Source organism: Mustelus asterias, chromosome 22 (assembly GCF_964213995.1).
Source record: "Mustelus asterias chromosome 22, sMusAst1.hap1.1, whole genome shotgun sequence".
Lineage (NCBI taxonomy): Eukaryota > Metazoa > Chordata > Chondrichthyes > Carcharhiniformes > Triakidae > Mustelus > Mustelus asterias.
The window spans coordinates 52847855-52865968 of record NC_135822.1 but is presented as its reverse complement, the minus strand read 5'-3'; the positions used below and the strand labels follow the sequence as shown (position 1 = coordinate 52865968).

The 18114-nt window shown below is 45.8% G+C and overlaps 1 protein-coding gene across 1 annotated transcript in view; it reads left to right on the top strand.

Moving 5' to 3' along the window:
• LOC144510056 (uncharacterized) overlaps nt 1–18114 on the top strand; it is a 45291-nt gene that overhangs the window by 4801 nt on the left and 22376 nt on the right. Inside the window, exon 3 of the mRNA XM_078239282.1 lies at nt 16505–16649. Coding sequence (XP_078095408.1) covers nt 16505–16649 — 145 coding nt within the window. The remainder of the gene's footprint in view (nt 1–16504; nt 16650–18114) is intronic.

Genomic DNA, 18114 nt, shown 5'->3' with positions numbered 1-18114 from the left:
AGGCTGAGGGGCTTCACTGGTGCATTCTGAGAGAAGTCAGTTCAGCACAATCTGCAAAGAAGTGGGAAGCAGAAGAACACCTCCAGTTGATAAACAGGAGTTACAACATCTGGTAGAGGCGGCTGAGGGATTTCAATGGTGCATTCTGGAAGAAGACGGCCCAGCAACATCTACAAAGAAGTGGGAAATGGAAGAACACCTCCAGTGATAAACAGGAGTTACAGCATCTGGTAGAGGCGGATGAGGGGCTTCACTGGCGCATTCTGGGAGAAGTCGGCCCAGGAACCTCTACAAAGAGGTGGAAAGCGGAAGAGCACCTCCAGTGATAAATAGGAATTACAGCATCCGGTAGAGGCGGCTGAGGGACTTCACTGCTGCATTCTGAGAGGAATCAGCCCAGCAACATCTGCTAAGAAGTGGGAAGCAGAAGAACACCTCCAGTGTTAAACAGGAGTGACAGCATCTGGTAGAAGTGGCTGAGGGGCTTCACTGGTGCATTCAGGGAGAAGGCGGATCAGCAACATCTACGAAGAAGTGGGAAGTGGAAGAACACCTCCAGTGATAAACAGGAGTTACAGCATCCGGTAGAGGCGGCTGAGGGACTTCACAGTTGCAGTCTGGGAGAAGTCGGCCCAGCAACATCTATGAAGGAGTGGAAAAGTGCAGAACACGTCCAGTGATAAAGAGGAGTTCCAGCATCTGGTAGAGGTGGCTGAGAATCTTCACTGGGACATTCTGGGAGACGTCACCAAGCAACATCTACCAAGAAGTGGGAAGCGGAAGAACACCTCCAGAGATAAACATGAGTTACAGCATCTGGTAGAGGCGGCTGAGGGTCTTCACTGGTGCATTCTGGGAGACGTCGGCTCAGCATAATCGACTACGAAGTGGGAGCGGAAAAACACCTCCAGTGATAAACAGGAGTGACAGCATCTCGTAGGGGCAGCTGAGTGGCTTCACAGGCGTATTCTGGGATATGTCGGCCCAGCAACATCTACTAAGACATGGGAAGTGGAAGAACACCTCCGGTGATAAACAGGACTTACAGCATCCGGTAGAGGTGGTTGGGGAGTTTCACTGAAGTATTCTGGGAAAAGTCAGCCCAGCAAAATCTACAAAGAAATGAGAAGCAGCGGAACACATCCAGTGATAAACAGAATTCACAGCATCCGGTATAATTGGCTGAGGAACGTCACTGGTGCATTGTGGGAGAAGTGAGCAAACATCTATGAGGACGTGGGTAGCGGAAGAACACCTCCAGTGATGAACATGAGTTACAGCATCTGGTAGAGGCGATTGAGGGGCTTCACTGGTGCATTCTGGGAGACGTCAGCCCAGCAAAATCTGCAATGAAATGGGAAGCAGAAGAACACCTTCAGTGATGAAGAGGAGCTCCAGCATCTGGTGGAGATGGCTGTGGGACTCCACTGGGGGATTCTGCGAGAAGTCGGCTCAGCGACATCTACCAAGAAGTCAGAAGTGGAAGGACTCCTCCAGGGATGAAGAGGAGTTACAGCATCTGGTAGAGGTGGCTGAGGGCCTCCACGGGTATATTCTGGGAGAAGTCGAACCAGCAACATTTACAAAGAAGTGGGAAGTGGAAGAACACCTCCAGTGATAAATTGGAGTTACAGCATCTTGTAGAGGCGGCTGAGGGGTTTCACTGGTGCATTCTGGGAGAGGTCTGCCCAACAACATCTACAAAGAAGTGGGAAGCGGAAGAACACCACCAGTGATAAACAGAAGTTACGGCATTCGGTAGAGGCAGCTGAGGGGCTTCACTGGTGCATTCTGGGAGAAGCCGGCCCAGCATAATCTACCAAGAATTGGGAAGTGGAAGAACATCTCCAGTGATAAACAGGATTGACAACATCTGGTAGAGGTGGCTCAGGGGCTTCACAGGCACTTTCCGAGCGACGTCAGCCCAGCAGCATCTACTAAGAAGTGGGAAGCGGAAGAACACCTCAAGTAATAAACAGGAGCTAGAACATCTGGTGCAGGCGGCTGTGGGACTTCACTGGTGGACTCTGCGAGAAGTCGGCTCAGCAACGTCTACCAAGAAGTGGGAAGTGGAAAAACATTTCCAGTGACGAACAGGAGTTACATCATCCGAGAGAAGTGGCTGAGAGACCTCACTGTTGCATTCTGGGAGAAGTCAGACAAGCAAACATGTACTAATAAGTGGGAAGCAGGAGAACGCCTCCAATGATAAACAGGAGTTACAGCATCCGGTAGAAGCGGCTGAGCGTCTTCACTGGTGAAGTCTGGAAGACGTCGGCTCAGCAACATCGGCAAAGAAGTGGGAAGCGGAAGAAAACCTCTGGAGATAAACAGCAGTTACACAATCTGGAAGAGGTGGCTGAGGGATATCACTGGTGCATTGTGGAAGAAGTCGGCCCAGCAGCATCTACTAAGAAGTGAGAAGTGTGAGAACACCTCCAGTGATAAACAATAGTTACAACATCTGATAGAGGTGTTTGAGCGAATTCAGTGCTGCATTCTGGGAGTAGTCGGCCCAGGAGCGTCTACAAAGAATTGGAATGCGGAAGAACAACTCAGTGATAAAGAGGAGTAACAGCATCTGGTAGAGGCGGTTGAGGGGCTTCACTGGTGCATTCTGGGAAAAGTCGGCCCAGCAACATTTAGTAAAAAGTGGGACGCAGAATAACACCTCCAGTGGTAAAGATGATTTGCAGCATCTGGTAGAGACGGCTGAGGGACTTCACTGTTGCATTCTAGGAGAAATCATCCCAGCAACATTGACTGAGAAGTGGGAAGCGGAAGAACACCTCCAGTGAGAAACATGAATTACAGCATCTGGCAGATGCGGCTGAACGACCTCACTGGTGCATTCTGGGAGAAGTCGGAGTAGCAACATCTGCTAAGAAGTAGGAAAACGCCTCCAGGGATAAACAGGAGTTACATCATCTGGTAGTGGCGGTTGAGGGGTTTCACTGGTGCATTCGGGGAGATATCAGCCCAGCAACACATACGAAAAAATGGGAAGCAGAAGAATAGCTCCAGTGATAAACAGGAGTTACAGCATTTGGTGGAGGCAGCTGAGGGGCTTCACCAGTGCACTATGGGAGGAGTCAGCCCAGCAACATCTACTCAGTGGGAAGTTGAAAAATGCCTCCAGTGTCAAACAGAAGTTAGAGCATCCGGCAGAGACGGCTCAGGGGCTTCACTGGTGCATTCTGGGAGAGGTCGGTTCAGCAAAATCTACGAAGAAGTGGGAAGTGGAAGGTTTGGTGTCAAGGAGTGGTAAGCCCAAAACACTGTATTAGAGTTTCCCTCCCTTCCTCCTCCTCCAACGGAAAAAAATGTCCACTGTGAGAAGGTAAAAGTGAAGGTAAGAGTTTCATAAATGTTCTTAAATAAGTTAATAGGTGCTAGAAAATTCGATCAGTGGGGTGTGTGAGATCCGTGACACTTCCAACATCGTGGATGACTACATCTGCAGGAAGAGGAACCAATTGCATCTTCTTACAAACCGCATGGATAGGTTGGAGCAGCAGTTGGTTGTACTTAGGAGCATGAAGGTGGTGGAAAGCGTCATGGATAGGAGCTCTAAAGACGTGGTCACGTCCAAGGTGCAGGCAGATAGATGGGTGAACGTGAGAAGGGGAAACAGCCAGTGCAGAAATCCCCTGTGGCCGTCCCCCTCTCGAACAATTATATCATTTTTGATACGGGGAGAGGGGCGGTTGGCCTATCGGGGGTAACAGGGGCAGCAGCCAGAGCAGTGGCACCATGGCTGTCTATGTTGTTAAGCAGGGATGGAGAAAGAGCTCTTGAGCAATAGTTACAAGGAGACGTTATAGTTAGGGGAGCAGATAGGCGGTTCTGTGGACGTGAAATCGACTCTTGGATGGTATGTTCGCTCTCTGGTTCCAGGGTCCAGGATGTCTCCGAAAGGGTAGAAACCATTCTGAAGGGAGAGGGGGAACAGCCGGACGTCGTGATACAATGGTACCAATGACATAGATAGGAAGAGTGATGTGTCTATGCAGCAACAGTTTAGGGAATTAGGTAGAATGTTAAAAAGCAGGAAGTCTTAGGTTGTAATCTCATGATTACCTCCTGTGCCACGTGCCAGTGAGACTAGGAATAGGCAGATAGTGCAGCTCAACACATGGCAAAACAGCTGGTGTAGGAGGGAGGATTTCAAATATCTGGACCATTGGGGTCTCTCCCGGGGCAGATGGGACCTGTACAAGAAGGACGGGTTGCATCTAAACTGGAAGGGCATAAATATTCTGGCCGGGAGGTTTGCTGCTGTCTCACGGGAGGAATTAAACTAGCTTGGCAGGGGTTGGGAACCGAAGCAAAGATGGATTAACTGAAGGTGAACCAGAGAGTAGGGCCAGTAAGACTCCGAGGAAGAGCAGGCAGAGTGTGGTTGCTAACTGAAGTGCATGAAGTGCATTTCTTTCAATGTGAGAAATGTAACAGGTAAGGCAGATGAACTTAGAGCTTGGACTAGCACTTGATACTCTGATGTTGTTGCTATTACAGAGACTTGATTAAGGGAAGGACAGGATTAGCAACGTAACATTCCATGATACAGATGTTTCAGGTGGGATAGAGGGGGATGTAAAAGGGGCGGGGGAGTTGCACTACTGGTTTAGGAGAAATATCACAGCTGTACTGCGGGAGGGCACCTCGGGAGGCTCATACAGCCAGGCAATATGGGTACAGCATAGGAATAGGACAGATGCATTCACAATGTTGGGGTTTACTATCGGCCACCCAAGAGCCAGCGGGAGATAGAGGGATAGATATGGAGGCAGATTTTGGCAAGGTGTAAAACTAGCAGGGTTGTTGTGGTGGGAGATTCTAACTTCCCCTTTATTGACTGGGACTCACATAGTGCTCGGGGCGTGGATGGGACCGAGTTTTGTAAGGAGCATCCAGGAGGGCTTCCTGAAACACTATGTAGATAGTCCAACTCGGGAAGAGGCTATACTCGACCTGGTAACAGGAAATGAGCACAGCCTGGTGGTCGACGTTTCAGTAAGGAAGCAGTTCGGGAACAGTGAACACAATTCAGTAAGCTTTAAGGTTGGGATGGATAAAGAAAAGTGTTGTTCTCAAACTATGGTGCTAAACTGGGGGAAGGCTAATTACAACGACAATAGACAGGAACTGAAGAATGTAGGTTGGGGGCAGATGTTTGAGGGCAAATCAACATCTGGCATGTAGGAGGCTTCCAAATGTAAGTTGTTAGGGATTCAGGACCGGCACATTCCTGTGAAGATGAAGGATAAGCATGGCAAGTTTTGGGAATCTTGGATAACGAGAGATATTGTGAGCCTAGTCAACGAAAAAAAGGAAACAATTGTCAAGGCTAGGAGGCCGGGACCACACGAAGCAAGTGTGGAATACAGGAAAGTAGAAAGAAACATAAGCAAGGAGTAAGGAGGGCTAAAAGGGGGTCAAGGAAAATCGTTGGCCAGGAGGATTAATGAAAATTTCAGCCTTTTTGTACATATATACAGTGCAAGAGGGTAGCCAGGAAGAGGGTTGGCCCACTCAAGCTCACGGGAGGGAATCTAAGCATGGAACCAGAGGAAATGGGTGAGGTACTAAATGAATATTTTGCGTCAGTATTGACCAAAGAGAAGGATTGATGGATGATGAATCTCGGAAAGGTCGTATCGATAGTTTGATTCATCTTGAGATCAAAAAGGAGAAGGTATTATGGTTCTTGAGAAATACTAAGGTTAGCAAGTCCCCAGGGCCTGATGGGATATAGCCCAAAATACTGAGACAGGCAAAGGAGGAAATATTTGGGGCGTTAAGAAAATCTTTGTATCCTCACTGGCTCAAGTGGAGGCCGCAGAGGATTGGAGAATAACAAATGCTTTCCCTTTGTTAAACAAGGGTAGCAAGAATAATCCAGGTAATTACAGGGCGGTGAGCCTTACGTCAGTGGTAGGGAAATTGTTGGAGATAATTCATCGAGACAGGATTTGCTCCCACTTGGAAATAATTGGACGTATTGTGAGAGGCAACATGCTTTTCTGAAGGTTTGGTCATGTCTCACAAACGTGATCGAGTTTTTCGAGGAAGTGGCGAAGATGATTGATGAGGGTAGGGCAGTAAATGTTGTGTGCGTGGAATTCATTAAGGCCTTTGACAAGGCCCCTCATGGCAGACTGGTGCAGAAGGTTAAGTCGCATGGGATTAGAGGAGAGCTGCTGAGGAGAATACAGAATTGGCTCAGTCATAGAAGACAGAGGGTAGCAGAGGAAGGGTGTGTTTCTGAATGGAGGGCTGTGGCAAGTGGTGTTACTCAGGGATCAGTGCTGGAACCTTTGCTGTTTGTAATATATAAATATATATATAAATGATTTGGAGGAAAATGTAACTGGTTTGATTAGTAACTTTGCGGATGACACAAAGTTTGGTGGATTTGTGGATATCAATGAGGAACATTAGAGGATACAGCAGGATATAGATCGGTTGGAGGTTTGGGCGGAAATATGGCAAATGGTGTTTAATCCGGACAAATGTGAGGTAATGCATTTTGGAAGGTCTAATACAGATAGGAAATATACAGTAAATGGCAGAGCCCCGAACAGTATTGACAGGCAGAGGGATCTGGATGTACAGGTACATAGGTCACTGAAAGTGGCGACGCATGTGGAGAAAGTAGTCAAGAAGGCATATTGCATGCTTGCCTTCATCGGCCGGGGCACTGAGTTTAAAAATTGGCAAGTCATTTTGCAGCTTTATAGAACCTTAGTTAGGCCGCACTTGGAATATAGCGTTCAATTCTGGTCGCCACACTACCAGAAAGATGTGGAAGCTTTGGAGAGGGTACACAAAAAAAGATATTTGGTTGTTTCCTGGTATGACGGGTATTAGCAATGAGGAGAGGTTGGAGAAACTTGATTTGTTCTCACTGGAACGACGGAGGTTGAGGGGCAACCTGATAGATGTCTGTATGATTATGAGGGGCATGGAGAAAGTGGATAGTCAGAAGCTTTTTCCCAAGGGTGGAAGAGTCAATTACTAGGGGGCATACGGTGAAGGTGCGAGGGGAAATGATTAAAGGAGATGTACGAGGCAGGTTTATTGCACAGAGGGTGGTGGGTGCCTGGAACTTGCTGCCGGGGGAGGTAGTGATAGCAGATACGAAAGTGATATTTAAGGGGCGTCTGGACAAATACATGAATAGGATGGGAATAGAGTGATATGGTCCCCAGAAGGATAGCGGCGTTTAGTTCAGTCAGGCAGCATGGTCGGTGCTGGCTGAGAGGGCCGAACGACCTGTTCCTGTGTTGTAATTTTCTTTGTTCTTTGTAGAACAAAAATGAAGAACAAAAATAGAAGAATTGCAGAGTGGTTAGCCAGACTTCCATAGTGGAGACGATCGTTGTGTCTATTTAAAAAAGTGATAGTGGAAATTTGGAAAACTTTAATAAGATTGCACAAAGCAAGAATGGGGTGATGAAAGGCAGCTCATGTTTAACAAGTCATTCAAATCGTTGAAATGTTTTGAGGGTGTTCGGGATCAGATCAAGAACTCAAAGTTATCTCATGAAGTTAGCCGAAACCCATTTTGCTTTTAATTTTGGCATTAGTGCGAGCATGAAGTTCCTCGCTCTATCAACCCACTGGGAAGCTTTTATTAAAACAAACTTTATATAACAACACAGTTAAAATATTGCAAAAAGAGTTGGTATAACTTTTACAAATTGAAAAACTTAAAACATGACCAGGTGTAATCTGTAAAAATTAACGATCTCTATAGTTCCACTTTAAGCAATGTGGCCACCGACATGCATCCTTCTTCAGAAACAGTTAGCGCAACTGATATGCTCACGTGGATGATATATTTCCAGCTTTTTTACCCCCTCCAGACAGACATTAATAAAGAAACCTGTTCTGACTACCATAAAGGTGCCTCCAAAGAAAAGACTTTTTCTGAAATCGCAGAATCTCAGAGAAAGAGACGTATTTCCTGGTTGGTCCCTGTCTCCAATATCCAGAGTGAGACAGAACACAGACTACTCTCTAAAGGTACCGAGCAGCAACTGATCTTATGTTTCCCTAGAACAACCCAGTCGCATGACCTTCCTGTCAGTCAACAGAATCGAAACCTGCTCTGAAAAAGCCCAGGGGAAAATACAAAAATAACAGAACAGAATTAGTCCAGATTAAAACAAACACTTCAGCAGTCAGTTGCGCTCCTGCAGTATTACCATTGGCAGCCAATTATTGACGAAGTGGCACTGGCTGAATTGAACAGCTTGCGAAAAAAGAATCATGGACAAGAAACATGGTACAGACACATTTTTGAAAGTCACAGTATCATCCCAAGTATACAATTATGTAAATCGATAAGCTGGAAGCGTGACTGTGGTGTATTTGGACTTTCAGAAAGCCTATCAGGAGTTTTCTTTATAAGAGACCGGCGGGTAAGTTTTCTTTCTAAGAGACCGGCGGGTAGGTTTACGGAATATCATATTACAGGGATGGTGCAGGAGAGAGGGATTCAGATACCTGGACAATTGGGGCTCTTTCTGGGGTAGGTGGGACTTCTACAAACAGGATGGTCTCCACTTGAACCAGAGGGGTACCAATATCTTGGGGTGGAAATTTGCTCATGCTGTTCGGGAGGGTTTAAACTAATTCAGCAGCGGGGTGGGTACCTGAATTGTAGCTCCGCTGTACAGGAGGTTGAGAGTAGTGAGGTCATGGATGAGGTTTCAGAGTCGCAGGAGTGTACTGGCAGGCAGGAAGGCGGTTTGAAGTGTGTATACTTCAACGCAAGGAGCATCCGGAATAAGGTGGGTGAGCTTGCAGCATGGGTTCGTACCTGGGATTTCGATGTTGTGGTCATCTCGGAGACATGGATAGAGCAGGGACAGGAATGGTTGTTGCAGGTTCCGGGGTTTAGATGTTCCAGTGAGTGCAAGGAAGGTGGTAAAAGAGGGGGAGGTGTGGCATTGTTAGTCAAGGACAGTATTACAGTGGCAGAAAGGACATTTGATGAGGACTCGTCTACTGAGGTAGTTTGGGCTGAGGTTAGAAACAGGAAAGGAGAGGTCACCCTGTTGGGAGTTTTTTATAGACCTCCGAAAAGTTCCAGAGATGTTGAGGAAAAGATTGCAAAGATGATTCTGGATAGGAGCGAAAGTAACAGGGTAGTTGTACTGGGGGACTTTAACTTTACAAATATTGACTGGAAAAGCTATAGTTCGAGTACTTTAGAGGGGTCGGTTTTTGTCCAGTGTGTGCAGGAATGCTTCCTGACACAGTATGTAGATAGATCAACAAGAGGCGAGGTCACATTGGATTTGGTACTGGGTAATGAACCAGGCCAGGTGTTAGATTTGGAGGTAGGTGAGCACTTTGGTGACAGTGACCACAATTCGATTACGTTTACTTTAGCAATGGAAAACGATAGGTATATACCAAAGGGCAAGAGTTATAGCTGGGGGAAAGGAAATTATGATGCGATTAGGCGAGATTTAGCTGGCATAGGTTGGGGAAGGAAACTGCAGGGGATGGGCACAATTGTAATGTGGAACTTGTTCAAGGAACAGCTACTGCGCGTCCTTGATAAATATGTACCTGTCAGGCAGGGAGGAAGCAGACATGTGAGGGAACCGTGGTTTACTAAGGAGTTTGAATCTCTTGTGAAGAGGAAGTAGGAGACTTATGTTAAGATGAGACGTGAAGGCTCAGTTAGGGCGCTTAAGAGTTACAAGTTAGCCAGGAAGGACCTAAAGAAAGAGTTAAGAAGAGCCAGGAGGGGACATGAGAAGTCTTTGGCAGGTAGGATCAAGGAAAACCCGAAAGCTTTCTATCGGTATGTCAGGAGTAAAAGAATGACGAGGGTAAGATTAGGGCCAGTCAAGGACAGGAGTGGGAAGGTGTGCATGGAGTCTGAAGAGATAGGAGAGGCACTAAATGAATATTTTTCGTCGGTATTCACACTGGAGAGGGACAGTGTTGTTGAGGGGAGTACTGAGATGCAGGCTGTTGGACTGGATGGGATTGATGTTCATAAGGAGGAGGTGTTAGCAATTCTGGAAAGGGTAAAAATAGATAAGACCCCTGGGCCGGATGGGATTTATCCTCGGATTCTCTGGGAGGCTAGAGAGGAGATTGCAGAGCCTTTGGCTTTGATCTTTGTGTCGTCATTGTCTACAGTAACAGTAAGAAGTTTAACAACACCAGGTTAAAGTCCAACAGGTTTATTTGGTAGCAAAAGTTGTAGACAGTGCGGAGGGAAGTGGCAGGTTACAGAGGGACATAGATAAGCTGCAGAGCTGGGCTGAGAGGTGGCAAATGGAGTTTAATGCGGAAAAGTGTGAGGTGATTCACTTTGGAAGGAGTAACAGGAATACAGAGTACTGGGCTAATGGTAAGATACTTGGTAGTGTGGATGAACAGAGGGATCTGGGTGTCCATGTGCATAGATCCCTGAAAGTTGGCACCCAGGTTGATAGGGTTGTTAAGAAGGCGTACGGTGTGTTAGCTTTTATTGGTAGAGGGATTGAGTTTCGGAGCCAGGAGGTCATGCTGCAACTGTACAAAACTCTGGTGCGGCCGCATTTGGAGTATTGCGTACAGTTCTGGTCGCTGTATTATAGGAAATATGTGGAAGTGTTGGAAAGGGTGCAGAGGAGATTTACCAGGATGTTGCCTGGTATGGTGGGAAAATCGTATGAGGAAAGGCTGTGGGGCTTGAGGTTGTTTTCGTTAGAGAGAAGAAGGTTAAGAGGTGACTTAATAGAGGCATACAAGATGATCAGAGGATTAGATAGGGTGGATAGTGGGAGCCTTTTTCCTCGGATGGTGTTGGCGAGCACGCGGGGACATAGCTTTAAATTGAGGAGGGAGAGATATAGGACAGATGTTAGAGGTAGGTTCTTTACTCAGAGAGTAGTAAGGGCGTGGAATGCCCTGTCTGCAGCAGTGGTGGACTCGTCAACGTTGAGAGCATTCAAATGGTTATTGGATAAACATATGGATGATATTGGAATAGTTTAGATTAGAGGGGCTTTTGATTGGTACCACTGGTCGGCGCAACATCGAGGGCCGAAGGGCCTGTACTGCGCTGTAATGTTCTGTGTTTTATGTTCTATGTTCTAACACCATTTCCCTAGTAATATTGATTTCCAACAATTCCTCCCTCTCAATAGTACCTGTGTTCCTTAACATTTCTGGTATATTATGTATGTATCTTTTGTGAAGACAACACAAAAGTAGGCAATTAATTGGTCTACCATGTCTTTCATGTTTCACGTAACGGACCCTCATTTGGCTTCATCAAACTTTTTTCCTCTTTACGTACCTATAAATGCTTTTTGCAGCTTTTTCTGTTACGGGAATGGGGTCTTTTTGTGTTCCTTTAAGTTTACTCTGGTATTCTATTTTCCTTTGCTCACCTTTACGGAATCCTAAACTGCACCAAATCCTCAGGTCTATAGAATCCATGGAATTCTTATAATCCTTACAGTACAGAAGGAGGCCATTCGGCCCATCATGTCTGTCCCGACCACAATCCCACAGAGACCCCATTTCCGTCACCCTACACATTTACCCACTAATCCCACTGAAACTTGGGTCAATTTATTGTGCCGAATCAACCTAACCCACACATTCTTGGACTGTGTGAGGAAACGGGAGCACCTGGAGAATACTCACGCAGACAGGGGAGAAAGTACAAAGTCCACAGACTGTGACCCCAAGACGGAATTGAACCTGGAACCCTGGCGCTGTGAGGCAGCAGTGCGAACCACGGTGCCACCGTGTCACCCTGATCTTTTCTTTAATGTCAAATTGATGATTTCCTTTGAATTTATTGAATTTATAATCCATGGTTTGCCGACCGTTCCCGTTTTGATTTTGCACCAGACAGGAATGAACAATCGTTTTGTTTCAGCCATTTGATCTTTGAATGTTTGCCATTCCTTTCCACGGTCTTCCGTTCGATTAACGTTCCCCAATACACCACAGCCAACTCGCGCTTCAAACCAGTGTAGTTTCCTTTGTTTCAGTTTCAGGAACAAAATCTCAGAATCGCCGATATCATTCTCCAGATATATGAATCATTGTATCCTATCATGGTCTTGTATTCTATTCTCAAGGGACCTCGCACAACTAGATTGCCAAGTATGGTTCTGTCATGTCAAGTACCATCTCTAGGATGCCATATTCGCCACTTGACATAGAATCGTAGGGTCAGAGAGGTTTGCAGCAAGGAAACAGGCTCTTCGACCCAACTTGTCCATGGCACCCAGTTTTTACCAGTAAGCTAGGCCCAATTGTCCGTATTTGGCCCACAACCCAGGAATGGTAGGCCTGACATACGATGAACGTCTGAGGATCGTGGGATTATATTCATTGGAGTTTAGGAGGTTGAGGGGAGATCTGATAGAAACTTACAAGATAATGAACGGCTTAGATAGGATGGACGTAGGGAAGTTGTTTCCATTAACAGGGGAGACTAGGACGCGGGGGCACAGCCTTAGAATAAAAGGGAGTCACTTTAGAACAGAGATGAGGAGAAATTTCTTCAGCCAGAGAGTGGTGGGTCTGTGGAATTCATTGCCACAGAGGGCTGTGGAGGCCGAGACGTTGAGCGTCTTCAAGACAGAAATTGATAAATTCTTGATTTCTCGAGGAATTAAGGGCTATGGGGAGAGAGCGGGTAAATGGAGTTGAAATCAACCATGATTGAATGGTGGAGTGGACTCGATGGGCCGAATGGCCTTACTTCCGCTCCTATGTCTTATGGTCTTATGGTCTTAACCCCCTATACCCATCTGAACCACGTAACTGTCTAAACGTATTTTAAAAGGCAACATTGCACCCGTCTCTACTAGGTATCCTCCAGGCATTGGTCCAGAAAACATCCCATATGCACTCCTCTACATCTGTATTCCTAATTGATTTGCCGAAACGATTTGAAAATTAAAGTCATTCATCATTAAAAATGTTCCCTTATTGCATGAGCCACTGCTTCGTTGTTTATTGCCACTCCCAACATCACCACTACTGTTCGGGGGTCTTTATGTCACCCCCACTCACGTGTATTGCCGCTTGGTGTTTTTCAGCTCTGCCCAGACAGATTCCACATCGCTTGAGCTTCTGACTTTCCTCAGTATTGCATTCATTTCCCCTTTAACCAGCAATGCAACTCCTTAATTTTAACATTTTACCTGTTGTTCCTTAATATATTAGATATCCCTGGCTGTTCAGTTCCCATCCCTGGTCACCTTTATCTACGTAGATCCAGCTATATCATACGCGTTTACATCGAATTGTGCGATTATTTCATCAAAACAATGGCAAATGCCCTGCGCATTAAGACACCAAGCTTCATGTTTCTTCATTGTAGCATTAACTGTTCCATACAGATTATTTTCCAATGTGGCCCAGTTTGATTCTGGCCCCTGATTTATCTGCCTTTCACGTTTCTTATTCTCCCTCATGTATTTTGCTCCTGACCTTGTTTACCCACTGCTTGTATATATCCTTATCCCCCTGCCACTTTATATTAAATTATCTCAAACCACTCTAGCAAACGGTCCCCCAGGACGTTCGTCCCCATTCTGCCCAGAAACCCAGCGGTTTGTACTAGTCCCACATCCCCAAATCCGTTCCAATTGTCCAATTAATCTGAAACACTTCACTTCACAGCATTTCTTCACTCACTTATTCATCTGGTGTATCCTGCTATTTCTGCTCGTACTATTATGTGCCACTGACATTTTTATTGAGATCAGTACGTTTGAGGTCCGACTTTTAAATCACATCCAACGTCCCTCTGTTCTGCAGTTAGGATCTCAACGCTGTTCGTTTACCTCTGTTTCCTCTACCAATTCATACCACGGCAAATGACTGTTCACCATCCGCCTTCGGAATGTAGAATATTGGTAAGGAAGTGGTGATATATTGTCGGGAATGGCGGGTGGCAATCTATGGTTGCTATGAGATCAGCCGTGAACTTATTAAATAACAAAAAAATGTTCTGGTCTCAATAAACTCCTCTTGCTCTTGATCCTATGTCCTTACTAGCGCTCTTGATAATCTTTATCTTCAGCTATCACTGAAATCCTTTGCCCGTTCAGGACATCATCCATTCTTCTTTCATATTGCGAGCTCTACATGTGGCATCTTCCTTTGTAATCTCCTTTCATTCTCATCCCTTTGCCGCCTGACATTGTGATCGCCCAAATGTCACCGAGCCCTCCCTTGTGCCCACCTCTGAAGTATTCTTGCCCCCCGTCCCTGTCATATCTCTCCCTTTATTTACTCTCGCTTGTATTTCATGGCGATGCTTCTAAGGTGGCTTTGCCTGGTCGCTCTATATTTGGGTTCTCTCCTCTTCCCACATCGTCAAGGACATCTCCTTGACCTCTATACATTGTTATATGTCATTGCTCCCTATCCTTTGGAAAAACATTATTTTCCACATCCCTTCCGAAAATTCCTGTGGCCCGTCTAGTTTCAGGAGCCAAATTTGTCCTCTCTTCTTCGCGGACATTTTACTCGTCCTCCACTGAGATGTTCCGGTGCTCTTTGCAGTTGTATAGAACGATGGTTAGGCCACATTTGGAATACTGCGTCCAGTTCTGGTCGCCACACTACCAGAAGGACGTGGAGGCTTTGGAGAGAGTACAGAGCAGGTTTACGAGCATGTTGCCTGGTTTGGAGGGTCTTAGCTATGTGGAGAGATTGGGTAAACTGGGGTTGTTCTCCCTGGAAACACGAAGGATGAGGGGCGACCGAATAGAGGTGTATAAAATTATGAAGGGCATAGATAGAGTGAACAATGGAAAGCTTTTTTCCCAGTTCGGAGGTGACGAACACAAGGGGTCACGGGTTCAAGGTGAGGGGGGCAAGGTTCAAGACAGATGTCAGGGGGACCTATTTTACACAGAGGGTGGTGGGGGCCTGGAATGCACTGGCAAGCAAGGTGATTGAGGCGGACACGCTGGGATCATTTAAGACTTATCTAGATAACCACATGAACAGACTGGGAATAGAGGGGTACAAAAGAATGGTCGAGTGGGCACATGAGCGGCTCGGGCTTGGAGGGCCGAACGGCCTGTTCCTGTGCTGTATTGTTCTTTGTTTTTTGAGAATTTCAGGTTAGCCAATGGAGACCATATGGTCAGTTGGGCTAATTTGATAGAAATACTAAAGGGCGAGCAGAAACACCTTATACCGAAGGGCCTCATTGTGAACCTTATATTCCATAATTCTTTGATTCTCTGATTTGTTGTTTCAGCTCGGGTGGCTGGAAGATTCCAGAAAAAAATGTCCCAGTGGGTTACTGCTCCACTTACTACACAGGCTCGTTGCAGGGTAATGCAGACTTTAGAAAATCAACTTTTTATTCACTGCCCAGCATTATTCATTTCGGTTACATACGTCAATGTTATTTCAGGTTCACATCCCACAGTGGAGCAAGGGGAAGTAAGCAGAATAGTTTGTTTCAACCAAGTTGCGACCTGCAGCTGGAAGCGAGACATAAAATTAAGAACTGCAGCAGTTACTTTGTCTATGAGCTGAAACCGACACCTCAGTGTAATGGTGTTTATTGCAAAGGTACTTTGCTTTTCATGAATGAGCTAGAAGGGTGATACTGGAAGTTCCAGATCGCTGTTACAAATAAAACTGATAATCGCGCAATACCCTCTCAAGGGTTGTCTGCCCCTTCAGGACTCTGGAGATGCCCGTGTGTTTGATTATGATATGGCTCAGAACCGTTATGAACTCCACTAAAAACGAATGATCTTGGATTGCAAAGTCAGTGATGTGCCAAGGTTATTCTGAAATAAATGATAAACTGTCATTGCACGAAAGATCGCTGCAGGATATTCAGACAGTTTCTAACTGGGAACAGTGGGATGTACTGAATGACGGGAGACGGGTGTTGTGTCTAAGGGATTGGGATGTAATGGCTAAGTTGATTGGGATGAAGCTGTGGCGGTCATCGAGATGGATTAACTTATGTGATGGAATTCCCTGATTTTTGGAGTGGTGTGATGTAACTGAGCTGAGGAGCGTTCAGTGACTTAGTTGGGGGGTACGGTCATGCCAGAATGAAGTCGAATGAAGTGGCTGCGTATTGTGTGATGGTGTGAATGAAGGAGTGGCATGAACTGACTAAGCAGAGGTGTTATATTAACGAAAGTGAATTATTTCAAATTGGGAAACATTTCTCCCAATCTATTCAGTACAGACTGCGAATGCTTTTCAAAATATTGATCATTTATCATGTAGAAGTTTCCTTCTCCAAGAGAACAGTCCCCAGTTTGCAATCGTTCTACTAACTGACTTTATCATCGATGGAGTTGTTGTGATATGGTCGTTTTATTTCTGGGGGGAAGGGAGGGGGCGGGAGGGGTTGGTCGGCGGGGGGGGGGGGGGGGGGGGGCTGGGTGGGGGGGGCGGTGGTATGCGAAGTATCCTGTGCAATATTAAGTGCACTTTTCACATTAACATTAAACATCTTTATGTCTCTTAGAGCCCAGCCCAGCACTCATTGACCCGTGTGTAAATCACACAGTCCTGAACCAGGCCTGGAGAAGCATCGATTGCACTGAGACAGAGTGCTCCAGACAGTTGAAGTGTGATAATGATCTTGTCACCCGGTGGTACCGATTTGAAAGGTAACATGAACCATGTCGTCCAGGTAAGCTGGTAAAAGTAATGCTGGCAAATTTGAATAAAGTAATCCATGAACCCATGGGCTTTGCGGGGAAGGGTGGTGTTAGTGGGAGTTCTGTGTGTGGTGGCAATTTCACTGTGTTAGTAAACCAGATGAAGAGATTAATATTTTGGATACACCGTGTGGAATTTAAATATAATAATCAATTGGGAAAAGTCAGATTATTCTCAGCAATGGTAAGCTAGACATGTGATACGCTCTACATTAATCTGGGATATTTACGAATCCTGACCCCTCCTTCTCTCTACTGCGTGTTCCCTATCCTATCGGACTACTTTGAATATGCTTCCCTGTCTCCTATCCCTTTTAAACTGTTCCCTGCACGCAGCCTTTGAACACTCAGTATCCGTCTCCCAATTGTAGTTCACTTGCCTATTGTATCCGCTGTGTGTCCCGTCTCCACGTTGAAACTCCATTCAGTCCGGGATTGTGCCCCGTGGAGTTTAGAAGATATAGAACGAAAGAACCAGAGAAAATTACAGCTCAGAAACAGGCCTTTTGGCCCTTCTTGTCTGTGCGGAACCATTTTTTGCCTAGTCCCACTGACCTGCACTTGGAGCATATCCCTCCACACCCCTCTCATCCATGAGCCCGTCCAAGTTTTTCTTAAATGTTAAAAGTGTTAAAAATGTTAAAAGCATTTACCACTTTAGCCGGCAGCGCATTTCACACTCCCACCACTCTCTGCGTGAAGAAGCCCCCTTTAATATTCCCTTTTAAACTTTTCTCCTTTCAACATTAACCCATGCCCTCGGCTTTTTTTTCTCCCCTAGCCTCAGTGGAAAAAGCCTGCTTGCATTCATTCTATCTATACCCATCAAAATCTTATGCACCTCTATCAAATCTCCCCTCATTCTTCTCCGCTCCAGGGAATAAAGTCCCAAACTATTCAATCACTCTGTCACTCAGCTTATCAAGTCCTGGCAACATCTTTGTGAACCTTCTCTGCACTCTTTCAACCTTATTTACATCCTTCCTGTAACTAGGTGACCAAAACTGTACACAATACTCTAAATGCGGCCTCACCAATGCCTGTTATAACCTTACCATAACACTCCAACTTGTATACTCGATACTCCGATTCATAAATTCCAATGTACCAAAGGCACTCTTTACCTGTCCACCTGTGACGTCACTTTTAGGGAATTTTGTACCTGTATTCCCAGATCCCTCTGTTCAACTGCACGCTTCAAAGTCCTACCATTTACCCTGTACGTTCTACTTTGGTTTGTCCTTCCAAAGTGCAGTATGTCACACTTGTCTGCGTTAAATTCCATTTGCCATTTTTCAGCCCATTTTTCTAGTTGGTCCAAATCCCTCTACAAGCTTTGAAAACCTTCCTCACTGTCCACTACACCTCCAATCTTTGTATCATCAGCAAACTTGCTGATCCAATTTACCACATT